Genomic DNA, 16,108 nt, shown 5'->3' with positions numbered 1-16,108 from the left:
AGCTTGGAAAAGTACAAATGAAGAGAAGGATATCACAATACCCAGTCCCAGGGTGGAGAAAATTTCCACCTGACCGGGAGTCGAACCCAGGCCTGAACATCCTGTATTCATATTTCACATTCTCAATTAACGAAAAAAAGAAAAATCTCAGCAGATTTTTGCAGTACACCGACTTCCACATGATGATAGTCGTTCTGAGGCACTTGATCCGTTGGAACATACATTTAACGCTGACCTACCATACAGCCGTAGGTTATTTTTATATAAAACATTATACAGTTTCCTCTCCAGAATGTCCCACCTTCCCACTACTAAAGAACGTATATATGTGTTTCCTGACATGGCTTCTAATTCTACAAGGCGCGGAAGTTTCTAACAGCCATTTCCGAAGAATCTGTATCCTAAATACATATTTTTTTCTCGTCTACTCCAACAGTTTCATTCATGAAGCGTTAAATGACTGTATTCGTTCATTTTTGGCGTGTGTTTCAGCGAACAACGAATGAGAAATGTTATTTTTATATTGCTATAGCCAAAGTATTCTTTATTCTGGATGTTTTATGCTTACCAATTAGTGCATAGATTTCATGCTGACATAGGTGGGCTTTCTTGCTGCAGGCAGTGCATTTGAGGTAAAACGCAATTTCGGATATATATGTGACATTCGTTACACAATTACTTACGTTATCTTTGATAGTAGCGCACTCTTTTTTTTTTCCTGGACGAAGGACGTTGAACCTGTGCAGTTACAACATTTTGTTGATGAGACGCTCTGCTTTTTCTGTGTTGTTTATTGCAGAAATAGAAGCCTTACTTTGGGAAAGTAGAATAACACAGGTCAAAACACATATTGTTTACTGTAATACACATCTGCAAGAACAGCAGCAGAAGATACGCAAAACTTTAACACTATTCTTGTTGCAATTACACTAAACATTTACTGACACCATTACATTTTCTATCCTCAATCAATTTGCTTTTAGCAGGCACACATGAAAATCCGCTAGTTACTTGGTACTTACTGATAGAAATTCCGTTTTTCAGCTGGGGTATACTGTCACATGTCTAGTAAGGCTTTTTCTTGTAACCTAATTTTTAGTCGGAGTATTTTGTCGTAGGAGATAAGTAAAACGGAAATGTTATCTATTGGCAGATTTATTTCCCCACTGCCTCTCGACTTCTGTGCAATGCTCTGACAAACCTGCGGTCGCTGGATGATATGACCTCCTTCCCCTTAGCGTAGTAGAGTTGTCAGTTGAAATGTGCAGCCAGCCATAATCTGTTATTTTGAATCAGACTCTATGTAACCCGTCGTCTAGTGCGCTAAGATCCCTGATATCCTCTGATTACAGCTTCATCTACATCTACATCTACATTCATACTCTGCAAGCCACCTGACAGTGTGTGGCGGAGGGTACCTTGAGTACCTCTATCGTTTCTCCCTTCTATTCTAGTCTCGTATTGTTCGTGGAAAGAAGGATTGTCGGTATGCTTCTGTGTGGGCTCTAATCTCTCTGATTTTATCCTCGTGGTCTCTTCGCGAGATATACGTAGGAGGGAGCAATATACTGCTTGACTCTTCAGTGAAGGTATGTTCTCGAAACTTTAACAAAAGCCCGTACCGAGCTACTGAGCGTCTCTCCTGCAGAGTCTTCCACTGGAGTTTATCTATCATCTCCGTAACGCTTTCGCGATTACTAAGTGATCCTGTAACGAAGCGCGCTGCTCTCCTTTGGATCTTCTCTATCTCTTCTATCAACCCTATCTGGTACGGATCTCACACTGTTGAGCAGTATTCAAGCAGTGGGCGAACAAGCGTACTGTAACCTACTTCCTTTGTTGTCGGATTGCATTTCCTTAGGATTCTTCCAATGAATCTCAGTCTGGCATCTGCTTTACCGACAATCAACTTTATATGATCATTCTATTTTAAATCACTCCTAATGCTTACTCCCAGATAATTTATGGAATTAACTGCTTCCAGTTGCTGACCTGCTATTTTGTAGCTAAATGATAAGGGATCTATCTTTCTATGTATTCGCAGCACATTACACTTGTCTACATTGAGATTCAATTGCCATTCCCTGCACCATGCGTCAATTCGCTGCAGATCCTCCTGCATTCCAGTACAATTTTTCATTGTTGCAACCTCTCGATACACCACAGCATCATCTGCAAAAGCCTCAGTGAACTTCCGATCTCATCCACCAGGTCATTTATGTATATTGTGAATAGCAACGGTCCTATGACACTCCTCTGCGGCACACCTGAAATCACTGTTACTTCGGAAGATTTCTCTCCATTGAGAATGACATGCTGCGTTCTGTTATCTAGGAACTCCTCAATCCAATCACACAATTGGTCTGATAGTCCGTATGCTCTTACTTTGTTCATGAAACGACTGTGGGGAACTGTGTCAAACGCCTTGCGGAAGTCAAGAAACACGGCATCTACCTGTGAACCCGTGTCTATGGCCCTCTGAGTCTCGTGGACGAATAGCGCCAGCCGGTTTCACACGACCGTCTTTTTCGAAATCCATGCTGATGCCTACAGAGCAGATTTCTAGTCTCCAGAAAAGTCATTATACTCAAACATAATACGTGTTCCAAAATTCTACAACTGATCGACGTTGGAGATATAGGTCTATAGTTCAGCACATCTGTTCGACGTCCCTTCTTGAAAACGGGGATGACCTGTGCCCTTTTCCAATCCTTTGGAACGCTTCGCTCTTCTACAGACCTACGGTACACCGCTGCAAGAAGGGGGGCAAGTTCCTTCGCGTACTCTGTGTAAAATCGAACTGGTATCCCATCAGGTCCAGCGGCCTTTCCTCTATTGAGCAATTTTAATTGTTTCTCTATCCCTCTGTCGTCTATTTCGATATCTACCATTTTGTCAACTGTGCGACAATCGAGAGAAGGAACTACAGTGCTGTCTTCCTCTGTGAAACAGCTCTGTGAAGAAGACATTTAGTATTTCGGCCTTTAGTCTGTCATCCTCTGTTTCAGTACCATTTTGGTCACAGAGTGTCTGGACATTTTGTTTTGATCCACCTACCGCTTTGACATAGGACCAAAATTTCTTAGGATTTTCTGCCAAGTCAGTACATAGAACTTTACTTTCGACTTCATTGAACGCCTCTCGCATACCCCTCCTCACACTACTTTTCGCTTTGCGTAATTTTTGTTTGTCTTCAAGGCTTTGGCTATGTTTATGTTTGCTGTGAAGTTCCCTTTGCTTCCGCAGCAGTTTTCTAACTCGGTTGTTGTACCACGGTGGCTCTTTTCCATCTCTTACGATCTTGCTTGTCACATACTCATCTAACGCATATTGTACCATGGTTTTGAACTTTGTCCACTGATCCTCAACACTATCTGTACTCGAGACAAAACTTTTGTGTTGAGCCATCAAGTACTCTGAAATCTACTTTTTGTCACTTTTGCTAAACAGAAAAATCTTCCTACCTTTTTTAATATTTCTATTTACGGCTGAAATCATCGATGCAGTAACCGCTTTATGATCGCTGATTCCCTGTTCTGCATTAAGTGATTCAAATAGTTGGGGTCTGTTTGTCACCAGAAGGTCTAATGTGTTATCGCCACGAGTCGGTTCTCTGTTTAACTGCTCAAGGTAGTTTTCAGATAAAGCACTTAAAAAAAATTCACTGAATTCTTTTTCCCTGCCACCCGTTATGAACATTTGAGTCTCCCAGTCTATATCCGGCAAATTACACAGAAGAAATCCGTTGTCTCTGGCTAGGCAATAACTGGAATTTAGTTTTGTCCGCGAAAGAATATATTATTCCTCTCTATAATGGCAAAATCTCTATCATATGGTAGCAAAGTGACCTGTAGGAGTTTGTGGTCTATAGTAGTGCAATATTTACGGACGATCAGATTTTGGAGAAGTGTCGTAATATTTCGAACATCTCTCAGAAAATCAGCAACATTTAGGCTTTCGTTCAAATGAAAATCAAATGAATAACTGGTATTATGATCAAAACATTCTAGTATCGTCGGTTTTCTCTGAATTCTTTCCATCATTGAGTGTAGCACAGTATATAAACGCTATTGAGACAAACTGTAAAGTTTCTGGGACACATGTTCAGTTCTGTCATTATTTCGAATGTACCATATTTCTTCCCCTTTTTTTTATCCAGAATGGATGTACACAGTATGGCTGTATTCAGCATTCACTAGTTTTAAAACATACAGAGCATCAATCTCTTCGTCTTATGAAGAGGACATATTCTGATACATTCGTAGCAGGACCGTTCTGCATCTGACAGCGCCACTTCAGTGTGAACTGCCAACGTTCTATCCGCGCCAAATCCCTGATCCGTCGGTTCCAGGCGTCCATGCACGCCATTTCTGCTGGAATTGGGTCCACGGCAACTGAGAAGGTTTTACTAACTGCCTCGTCTTAAATGAGCATGATAACGAACAGAGATTGATGCTCTCCCTTCCTGTGAAACAGACAGTGCAAAATAGCGACCATCTCAAGAACTTGGATCATATTTTACGACTGATCACTTATTCTGGTACATCTGTACTAAATTCCATTCAGTTCCTATCTTTTCACGCAAATTCCGGGACGGATCCTTTGAAAAGGAACGGCCGACATCCTTCCCCACCCTTCCCTAATCCGATGGGACCGACGACCACGCTGTTTGGTCTCCTCCCCCGAATCAACCTACGAACCTACCGTTCGATTCTTGCGTTTTTGTCTATTCGTGTATTTTCCGAATAACTGTTTTCACTGAACTCAGTCGCCGGGTCACTAACTTACAGATACACCACATGTCTCGGTACTTCTTGTGTAGTTTTACAGATATTTATTGCACAGTTTGAGAGTAGATCAGACCTTTTAAATATTTGGCAAGGTGTACAGAATTTCCGATGCGCCGTACCGTTTCTTATCTACCAATATAAGTGCATACAGCTATTTACACCAATATTTCAAGAAATATAAAATACGTGGGTTGGAACTTAAATAGTGGCAACACAACTGTGGAGATAGTACTCCATGGAATCTACTACTGTCACTGACAACGCACATTGTTAACGTACCTACCTTACCTCCGACCAAATGAACTCGCCCGTCCCACGTCACCGGCGTGCTCACAATCAAGGGAAACAGTCACTTGTGAGCGAGCGGTCTAACGTAACAGTATCACTATGTTTCCGAAACAGGGACAACGGAGTTGGATCAAGACAGTGTCATCAGTGTCTTCAAGAGGCGTGCGGGGAATCGGCATTGCCGTACAGAACATGGGCACTTTGGGTAAAAGTCTTCAACGAAGACCGGCAAACTGTGGCAGACTTGCATCTGGCATGTCGTCCTAGCGTTTCTGAAGAAGAAGAGCATGCTGTTGCCGCGTTAGTGGACAGTGATGGACGCCATACGATTCGTGAGCTCCCCCACGAAACCGGATTAGCGCATACGACTGTGCTTCGCATCCTGAAGAAACGCCTGGGCATGCGAAAAATTGCATCACGATGGGTTCCGCATAACTTGACGGAAATGCAGAAACGGATGCGTTACGACGCTGCTAAGACGCACTTGGAGCGCTATGAGCGCTCAGGAGAAGCTCTCTTACGCCGTGTCGTAACACTGGATGAGACATGGGCCACATCGTACGAGCCAAAACCGAAACGCCAATGCAACGAATGGCGTCATTATGGGTCGTCGCGAAAGTCGAAAGTGCGTCAGAGTCCCAGTATGGTGAAAGCCAAGGTGATTCTCGTGTACGACTGTGGTGGTGTTATCCTAACGCGTTACATTCCTCCACGGGAGACCGTCAACACACAGTATTACTCTTCGTCTTTGGAGCATCACCTGCGACCAGCTTTGCGAAATAAGCGGCAACACTGTCTGCGCAACGCACCCATCATTTTGCACAACAATGCACGGGCACATACAGCGCAAGCTGTGGTTGCTATTTTTGGTCAATGGGACTGGGAAGCACTGTACCATCCACCATATTCCCCAGACTTAAGTCCTTGTGACTTTGATTTGATTCCGAAGATGATGGGACCACTTCGTGGCATTCGCTTCAGAACTGTTCCACAGATTCGACAGGCAGTAGACCGCTCCATTCGCACCGTCAGCAGGGCAGGCTCTGCTAACGGTATACTACGCCTTCCACATCGCTGGAAACGGGTTCTACATAACGCTGGTGGTTAGTTTGAAGGACAGTATCAGGTGCAAATATGTAACTCTTTTGTATAGCTTGTCAATAACTAGTTGCCACAATTAAAGTTGCAACCCTCATATTAATAATAAAGTTTCCTTACCGGTCGGTTGGTTGAATGGAAAAGAAGCAGCATTGTTAATGAGGACGTCGACGCCTCCTAGGTTATCCTTAACCCACTTGAAGACAGACAGGATGCTACCTTCGTCACCCACATCTCCGGCGAGGGCGTGAAGTTTACCGGGAGCGCCCTTCACCTCAAGTTCCTGTCACAAGAGAAAGAGCAGAGTCATAACAGAGATTACGGAAAACTCGCGAGACGCTTCTTATCTGTGTTTGTCGACGGCGAGCGTTATCTGCCACTTCATCCAACTACTCATACGTCGACACGATCCACACAAAGATAGCCAGCTCGATTACTGACACTTTCAAAATTTCATATCCTGAAACTGGCAATGAGTTTAACACATTTAATTCTCACCATTTCGTGTTCAAACCCTCAATCTCTCTCCACTGTCTCAGTGTGGATTGTGGAGTGGAGTAGCTGGGTGTCAACTGCATCTCTACACTAGGTCATGAAGGACAGGCTGGCCAGCAAATATTCGACAGAGGTAAATGAGGCACCTGCTCGCTAGCAAATTTTCACCAGATACTTTCGGAATGGCAAAGATTGAACATCAGTGAGTTGCAATGTGTATCACATAACGAAAGAAAATGAATGCACTAGCGAGTTTACATCAAAAGTTGGTTATGTTTCTATTGATTATTTTCCGTTTTCGCACTCATATCATTGATTTTGAATGCAGTGTTACAACTAATGCAGAGCGGCACTGGTAAGTCCAACGCTTAACCTTTTACTTCTACTATTTTAAGTAAATTGTCATTGACATTATTTCGCTCTGTGTGTTTGGGGCGGGGGGAGGAGAGAGAGAGAGAGAGAGAGAGAGAGAGAGGGGGGGGGGGGTGGAGGGAGGGAGGAGGCGACCTAGACTGATATGAAAACACAAGTAACAGACTTCATGAAGCCGCGACCGCTTCAGTAGAGCAGTCATTCATATCACCAGTTTCGGCTAACTATATAGCCATTCGGATCTAAAAAGCATAGATCGAATAAGCACAAAACTGAATGTGGGGTATCTGCAGAACATTTTTCACATACTCTGTAGACTCGGACCTCCCTCTGTCCAGCGCAGGGCAGCAGGTCGACTTGTCATGGACTCAACAAGTCGTTGCAAGTCCTCTGCAGAAATATTGGCTCTACAGCCGTCCATAACTGCGGAAGTGTTGTTGGTGCAGTACTTTGTGCTCGAACTGACCTGCCTACTTTCGTGGCATGATTGATGGGATTCACGTCGGTCGATCTGGGTGGTCGAACCATTCATTCGAACTGTGCAGCATATTATAAACCAGTTGAGAACAACTGCGAACCGGTGACATGGTGCATTGTCATGGGAACAAGAAGACCATGAATAGCCGAGAATCGTCTCCAAGTAGCCAAACATAACAACTTCCACTCAGTGATCGGCTCCCTCGGACCCAGTCATTTCCATGTAAACACAGCCCATTCCATTATGGAGCCATCACCAGCTTGCACAGTTCCTTGTTTACAACTTGGGTCCATGGCATCGTGGGCTCTACACCACACTCGAACCTCATCATCAACTATCAACAATTGGGACATCTGATAAGGCTACGGTTTCCGAGTAATCTAGGGCCCATTGCAGTTCATGTCGTGCAGTTAGCAAAGGCATTCGGGTCGGTCGTCTGCTGCCATAGCGCCGGCCTGGGTGCCCGAGCGGTTCCAGGCGCTACAGTGTGGAACCGCGCGACCACTACGGTCGCAGGCTCGAATCCAGCCACGGGAATGGATGTGTGTAATGTCCAAGGTTATTTAGGTTTAAGTAGTTCTACGTTCTAGGGAACTGATGACCTCAGAATTTAAGTCCCATACTGGTCAGAGCCATTTGAAGCATTTTTTTTTTTTTTTTGCTGCCATAGCCCGTTAGCGCCAAATTTCACCACACTGTCGTCATTCGTGTTACGTTTTCACGGTAAAATATGTATTACACGCAATTATAATTTTTTATAAAGTTCTTACATTTTTTTTGACCGCAAATATTCTACTGCTTCTGGCTTTTTCCTCAGACTGAAGAAAAAAAAATATATTCCTTGAAAATGTGTTGTAAAGTCAATTTTTACTTTTTATCGTAACGACTAGAAAGAATTTTCTTTTCGAAATTAATCCACTATATCCTTGACTAAAATTTGCTAACATTTGAAATCATCACCAATTTAAGTGGCAGAGATGACCTGCCTTCTTTTGTGACATCTACTACAGCACTTTTGATCCAGTAGCAACTAATGATCTCTCTGATCTGCCCGGTATTAAAGTTTATTAATAATACTGCAGAGCTCCGATTGTGCACACCTGGCCTGCGTAGCATAGTGTTCCAGACAGACCGGTTCAAATGGGGTGGGACGACTCTGCTGAGTTCTTCCTGCCTCTACAGCGTGAGAGGTGAGTGGTGAAGTGGAAAGGAGGCAGGGGTCAGGGGATACGTGGAAAGGTGTAGTCACACGGCAGGCAAGCGGCTGCCACCCCAGAGACGTTACTTTGAGGCGAACAGTTTGCTTGCGAGGAAATCTGCAACGCTTTTCCTCATAGTAACTACGAAAAGACAGCTGAGTGGAGGAAACGTGTGAGAAATTAAACGGATCATTAACAGTTTTCTTCGGTCTATCGACAAACTGAAGTACCGACAATATTAATTAAAGTAGGTAGGCCTATAAAAAATAATGATCAAAAAAATTCCTCCTCCTGCTCACGTGCATCTACATCAGAGGTTAGTTAGGAGCTGTTCAGTTATTTCCAGCCCCGGATCTACGATACTTCTTAACTGGGGCAAAAACTTGATAGTGGCCCCTGGCGTCTCCCCCTCGAGCGTGTGAGATAGGACGTCAAAAACTTAAAAAAAGATTTTTGAAAAATACACTAATGCTCATAAATTAAGGATAATGCTGATACGCCGGTCGCGGTGGTCTCGCGGTTCTAGGCGCTCAGTCCGGAACTGCGCGACTGCTACGGTCGCAGGTTCGAATCCTGCCTCGGGCATGGATGTGTGTAATGTCCTTAGGTTAGTTAGGTTTAAGTAGTTCTAGGTTCTAGGGGACTGATGACCATAGTTGTTATATCCCATAGTGCTCAGAGCCATTTGAACCATTTTAATGCTGATGCACTGTGAAACAACGCTCTGGTGGGCGGTTTGCGGGTTTAAATCAGCCCGGGGTATGGCCATGTGGTGTATTTGACCTGTGGTCGTCATACGGTGGTGCTGGCAGCAATCCACGTACGCAGACGTGTGTTGGTGCATGTGAGAGTACGGTGCAGCGAGTAAGTGTGCAGACGTTTTCAGACGTGCTAATGGTAACTGTGTGTTGAAAATGGCTCAGAGAACACATATTGATGACGATATGAGGGTTAGAATACTAGGGTGACCTCCTGGAGGCTGGTGAAACACAGCAGGTCGTAGCACGGGCCCTCCGTGTGCCACAAAGTGTACTTTCAGGATTATGTCAACGATTCCAGCTGACAGGAAACGTGTCCAGGCGCTACAGTACGAAACGTCCACAGTGTACGACACCACAAGAATATATATACGTTAGAGGAAATGTAAGACATACTATTTGGTCTTAAGTAAGCCAAAGTGCACACGGCATTCTTCTATCGCACGTCACTGTATTTCGCACTGTGGAATTCAGACGTGTGTATTATGTAATGGAAGCCATGAAACCTATATTCAGAACAGTGGAAATTAAAAACTCCTGTGGAGACTCTCCTACCCCCAGTCGATCAGTTTGACATCCTAACACCCTTAAAAAAACTCAAAAGTAATACTCTTCAGAAAATTTGCACTCCTTATTGTCTATTAGCTAGTAACTTCGTCTTTTGTGTGAATTAAAATTAAATATAAAAAAATAAAAGCAGTAAAGAAGAGAGACAAGCAAGGCAGTACACATTTCTTCTTTGCACAAGACGGATGGGCATTCTATTACAGAACCAAGCTACCTTGCGAGAAAAATCGACCTTGCTTGACGATATTAAAGACGGTCGGAAAACTTCAAAGCCCATTCTTTCAAGAATATCTGAGAGTCGCCTAGTCCTGCTTTGGTTAAGTGATACAGTGTATTCGCAAAGTCTCTCCGCCGGACACGTAAGGTTTTCAGCACATTCATATCACTGTATAAACTACTATCCAGGATTCTCTGTTAGAGGAACAGCTATGTTGGAGACGGGATTCAACATGATTACAATGAAATTAATTAATTTTATTAATTACAATTAAATACACTGTTCTCACCAATATCAAAAATAGTGCTGAAAATGTTTTCCTCTTTCCTGAAGGCACAGTTCAGCACATTTAGATTTATTTGCGAACATCTTTACCAGTCTTTCACATGTAATCAAATGCAGATAATCAATTACCGCTGTTTCCAGTTCCTATATTGTCTTTTAGTTATTCTGTTACATATACATTTTAGCCACACCCTGAACGAAATAGTCGGGTGGAGACAGATCCGGTGAGTGTGGAGGCCAAAGACCTTCCATAGTTACTCTGTCTCCAAAGATTTCATCTAAAAGTCGTAGGGACTGGTGTGCTGTCTGAGGAGTAGCGTTGTATTGTTGGAAAAATGCATGGTTGATCTCATTTTGATTCAGCATGGCAATAAATGAATAAATTTTGTGGGAACAATAAATATCGGAAGTGACGGTGGTATGGGAAAAGATTGATCCTCTAATTCGCGCTCGTATTATGGCACCGAGACATCAATATTCTTTGCGTGCAATGTTTCTCTTAAGACACGTGGATTTTCTGATGACCAAATTCGTGAATTTTGGACATGTGGCCTGTAATTGATGAAGTGTCATGATGCTCTCTCCATTGGCGGAGGATTCCGGAATAGTCCCCAATTTGGATCTCCGGAAGTGGACTGCCAAGGGGAAGGCTAACATGAGAAAAAGATTGAATAATCAACGGAAGGATAACATTCTACGAGTCGGGGCAGCAGAAAATGATGTAACAAGAGTAGGTTTCATTATGAATAGGAAGGTAAGGCGGAGAGTGTGTTTCTGCGAACAGTTCAGTGACAGGTTCGTTCTTATCAGAATCGGTATCAAACCAACACCGACAACGATAGTTCAGGTATACAGGCGGACATCGCAAGCTGAAGATATAGAGATAGAGAAAGTGTATGAGGATATCGAAAGGGTAATAAAGTAAGTAAAGGGGGATGAAAAACTAATAGTCATAGGGGACTGGAATGCAGTTGTAGGGTGAGGAGTAGAAGAAAAGATTACAGGATAATGTGGGCTTGGGACAAGAAATGAGAGAGGAGAAAGACTAAATGAGTTCTGTAACAAGTTTCCGTTAGTAATAGCGAACACCCTGTTCAAGAATCCCAAGAGGAGGAGTTATACTTGGAGAGGACCGCGTGATACGGGAAGATTTCAGTTAGATTACATCATGCTCAGACAGAGATTCCGAAATCAGATATTGGATTGTAAGGCGTACCCAGCGGCAGATATAGACTCAGATCACAATATGGTAGTGATGAAGAGTAGGCAGAAGTTAGACATTAGTCAGGAAGATTCAATACGAAAAGAAGTGGGATACGGAAGTACTAAGGAATGACGAGATAACTTTGAAGTTCTCTAAGGCTATAGGTACAGCAATAAGAAATAGCGCAGTAGGCAGTACAGCTGAAGAGGAATGCACACCTCTAAAAAGGGCCATCACTGAAGTTGGGAAGGAAAAAAGAGGTAGAAAGAAGGTAACTGTGAAGAAACCATGGATAACAGGAGAAATACTTCAGTTGATTGATGAAAGAATTAAGTTCAGAAATGTTCCGGGAAACCCAGGAATACAGAAATACAAATCGTTGAGGAATGAAGTAAAAAAGGAAGTCCAGGGAAGCTAAGACGATATGGCTGCAGAAAAATGTGAAGACATCGAAAAAGAAATGATTGTCAGAAGGACAGACTAGCATACAGGAAAGTCAAAACAACCTTCGGTGACATTAAAAGCAAGGGTGGTAACATTAAGAGTGCAACGGGAATTCCACTGTTAAATGCAGAGGATAGAGCGAATAGGTGGAAAGAATACATTGAAAGCCTCAATGAGGGGTTAGATTTGTTTGATGTGATATAAGAAGAAACAGACGTCGATTTAGAAGGGATATGGGTCCAGAATCAGAATTTAAAAGAGCTTTGGAGGGCTTAAGGTCAAAAAGGCAGAAACACTCCATCAGAATTTCTAAAATCATTGAGTGAAGTGTCAACAAAACTACTATTCGAGTTGGTGTGTGAAATATATGAGTCTGGCGACATACCATGTGACTTACGGAAATATGTCATCCACAATACTCCGAAAACGACAAGAGCTGATAGGTGTGAGAATTATCGCATTATCAGCTTAATAGCTCATGCATCTAAGTTGCTTACAAGAATAATATACAGAAGAATGAAAAAGAAAATTGAGGATGCGCTAGATGACGATCAGTTTGGCTTTATAAAAGGTAAAGGCACGAGAGAGGCAATTCTGACGTTGCGGTTAATACTGGAGGCAAAACTGAAGAAAAATGAAGACACGTTCATAGGAGTTGTCAACCTGAAAAAGCGTTCGACGATATAAAATGGTGCAAGATATTCGAAATTCTGAGGAAAGTAGGGGTAAGCCTTAGGGAGAGACGGGTCATATTCATAATGTACAACAGCCGACAGGGAATAATAAGAGTGGACGACCAAGAGCGAAGTGTTCGCATTAAAAAGGGTGTAAGACCAGGATGTAGCCTTTTGCTCCTGCGGTGCGATCGAGGAAGCAATGATGGAAATAAAAGAGAGGTTCAGTAGTGGAATAAAAATTGAAGGTGAAAGGGTATCAATGATACGATTCGCCGATGACATTGCCGTCCTGAGTGAAAGTGAAAAAAAATTATATGACCTGCTGAACGGGATGAACAGTCTAATGAATACAGAGTATGGACTGAGAATAAATCGAAGAAAGACGAAGGTAATGAGAAGTAGTAGAAATGAGATCAGCTAGAAACTTAAGATCAGGATTGATGGTCACAAAGTAGATGAAGTTAAGGAATTCTGCTACCTAGGCAGTAGAACAACCAATGACGGATGGAGCAAGGAGGACATCAAAAAAGGCATTCCTGGCCAAGAGAAGTCTACTAACATCAAATATCGGCTTTAATTTGAGGAAGAGATTTCTGAGAGTGTACTTATAAGGTAAGGAACGAGGAGGTTCTGCGCAGAATTGGAGAGGAAAGGAATGTGTTGAAAACACTGATAAGGAGAAGGTACAGGATGATAGGACACCTCTTAAAACAAGAAGGAATGACTTCCATGGTACTAGAGGGAGCTGCAGAGGAGAAAAACTGTAGAGGAAGACAGAATTGGAATACATCCAAAAAATAATTGAGGATGTAGGGTGCAAGTGCTACTCTGAGGAGAAGAGGAATTCGTGACGGACCGCATCAAACCAGTCAGATGACAAAAAAAAAAAGAAGAATGCTGTCAGATAGGTGAAACCAAGCGTCATTAGTCAAATGTTTCAAACCAAAGCCGGGTTCATGACGGTTAACAGTTATCTGATACGATTCACAATATGCTATTTGTCTTCAATGGTCCATATAACATAATTGTTATGCAGCAGTAATTTTATACAGATTCATCCCCGGCTCTTTGGTGCTGTCCTAGGAGAGATTTCAGCGTCTTGCGACAATGTCTTTACGGATTTGTTGGACTCCGCAACACGATGTCAGAAATGTCGTAAAGCTTCCGTTCTGTTAAAATTGTGGGCCCTCCAGCTCGTGGTGCATCATGAACTGATCCTGTTGCCGGGAATATGCGAATTAAATCACTTCGAAGGAGGGAGACGCAATTTAGTTTGCTGCTTGACATGCTCCATAAAGTTTCCTCCTGCACCGAAAACCTCTTCCACTAAAACACTCTCTCGGCAACAGTAAGCATTCAGACCACACTCAGATAACACAAGAATTAGACAATAACAAAACTAACAGCTGCATATATATACGCAACAATACTGCTCCCACCCTATCGCTACACACGGAACACATGCAGGCAAGACTTGAATGTGTTGCCAAGTTTATGCACATGACAAGGCGAGACACACAAGACTTACCGCTGTGGACACACTTTCAGTTCTCAAATTCCATAAAATAAAAAATTTCATTGGCCTATGGTCTCCTTGCAACACTGTATCTAGGTTCAAATGGTTCAAATGGCTCTGAGCAGTATGGGACTTGACATCTGAGATCATCAGCCCCCTAGATCTTAGAACTACTTAAACCTAACTGACATAAGGTCGTCACACACATCTATGCCCGAGGCAGGATTCGAACCTGCGACCATAGCGGTCGCGCGGCGCCAGACTGTAGCGCCTGGAACCGCTAGGTCACTCTATCTAGGAATACAAGTTAGGACACATGGTGTGTGTATGTATGTGTACCTTGATCTTGTCAACCCTCCTGGCCATTCCCACGACGGTGAGTCCTTCTTTCAGCAGCGCCTGCACAATAGCAGCGCCGATGCCCGCACTGGCGCCAGTAACCAATGCGACACGTCCCTTGTACTTCTCGATACCCATGGCTATGTGGACAGAGCGGTTAGATAGTCAGTATCTAAGGCACAGCTAACAGAGTGACTACGACCACACTGTCTTATATATGTGCACATGCACGTGACAAGCTATCAGCAAAATTTGCTATGTTGTCGTGAGGTAACACTTCACGTAATTACTGATATGTTATCGCCTTCATAAACAAGTGTAGCAGAAAAGCCCAGTATTTTTAGCGATGATCATCCTGGATAAGATATGGAGAAGAGACAAACTCGTCTTAGAGATGCAAAGACGACATTAATCACTGCGCGCTCTTAACCTTCCCTTATCTGTCACGAGAGCAGTCGCGCTTCGCACAAAGTACACTCTGTTTTGCTTCAATTTTTAGTCTTATTTTAGATTATATGTATCGGCTAACATATTTTATCCACTTTATGTTCAAAATGAAATATTTTGTGTACATAGTTGTATTAAAATTTTTGCGATTTGATGAAATAAAGAAATGAATTTTATACATCTTATTGCAGGAAGTTTACCAAGCTATCTTCTTTCCTGGTGGGTTATGCTATCATCAAATCGAAAGAACGAAGCACAAAATTCTTCAATTTGCAATGCACACTTTTTTGCTCTTTGTCGAGAGCCTTCATTTTTCCGCACACCTCGTATGTCACTATGCCGCCAACATTTACCGACAGTACAGTGTGTATAGACACATGTTTCATCAGTGTACACCATGGGTATCTTCACACCTTTCTCGTTTTCTCTCAAAGTTCTAGGAAAGCGTGCACACCATGCTGCAATGTCCTCCTTATCAATCAGAAATGTTCGTCTGTTTTTATATTTTTTAAAACAAAACCCTACGTCATTCGAAATATTCCAGAAAGTGGTTTGTTTCCCCTTGAAATTAATGCCTGTATCCTCCTTAACGCAATTTTAAAGCTTTAGAAGAGTGTGTGTGTTTCTATTTTAACGTCGTAATATTCCAAGAACTTTCTTTTCAGTAAACACTCATCAAAATTATCGAGACACTTCGTTTTGATCCTCAGTCTCATCTTCCTTGGTGTCACAATTTACTGATCACTATGTCTGGCTTTCTTAACATCTTTCACAGCGTTACCCACTCATCTTACACTCTTTCACACTGCGGCTGCTACTCTCTACAGACCTCTTAATAACGATACTAGTAAACCTTTCAGTTTTTGTTCTCGACAGAACTGAACTGCATTATTAATCACATTTCCGTCTGAGCGTACATTCAGCAGACGCCAAG

At 42.7% G+C, this 16,108-nt stretch overlaps 1 protein-coding gene across 1 annotated transcript in view; it reads right to left on the bottom strand.

Annotated features, from left to right (window-relative positions):
• The window catches only part of LOC126336368 (dehydrogenase/reductase SDR family member 11-like), a 58,667-nt gene extending 43,750 nt beyond the window's left edge, over window positions 1–14,917 (bottom strand). Inside the window, exons 1-2 of the mRNA XM_049999974.1 lie at window positions 14,728–14,917; window positions 6,297–6,459 (exon numbers count right to left, since the gene is read on the bottom strand). Coding sequence (XP_049855931.1) covers window positions 6,297–6,459; window positions 14,728–14,865 — 301 coding nt within the window. The 5' untranslated portion in view covers window positions 14,866–14,917. The remainder of the gene's footprint in view (window positions 1–6,296; window positions 6,460–14,727) is intronic.
• Between the last annotated feature and the right edge of the window lie 1,191 nt (window positions 14,918–16,108).

The sequence above is a fragment of the Schistocerca gregaria genome, chromosome 2, assembly GCF_023897955.1.
Source record: "Schistocerca gregaria isolate iqSchGreg1 chromosome 2, iqSchGreg1.2, whole genome shotgun sequence".
Taxonomy (NCBI): Eukaryota; Metazoa; Arthropoda; class Insecta; order Orthoptera; family Acrididae; genus Schistocerca; species Schistocerca gregaria.
The sequence above is the reverse complement of the archived record's forward strand: the minus strand, read 5'-3'. Positions and strand labels throughout refer to the sequence as shown.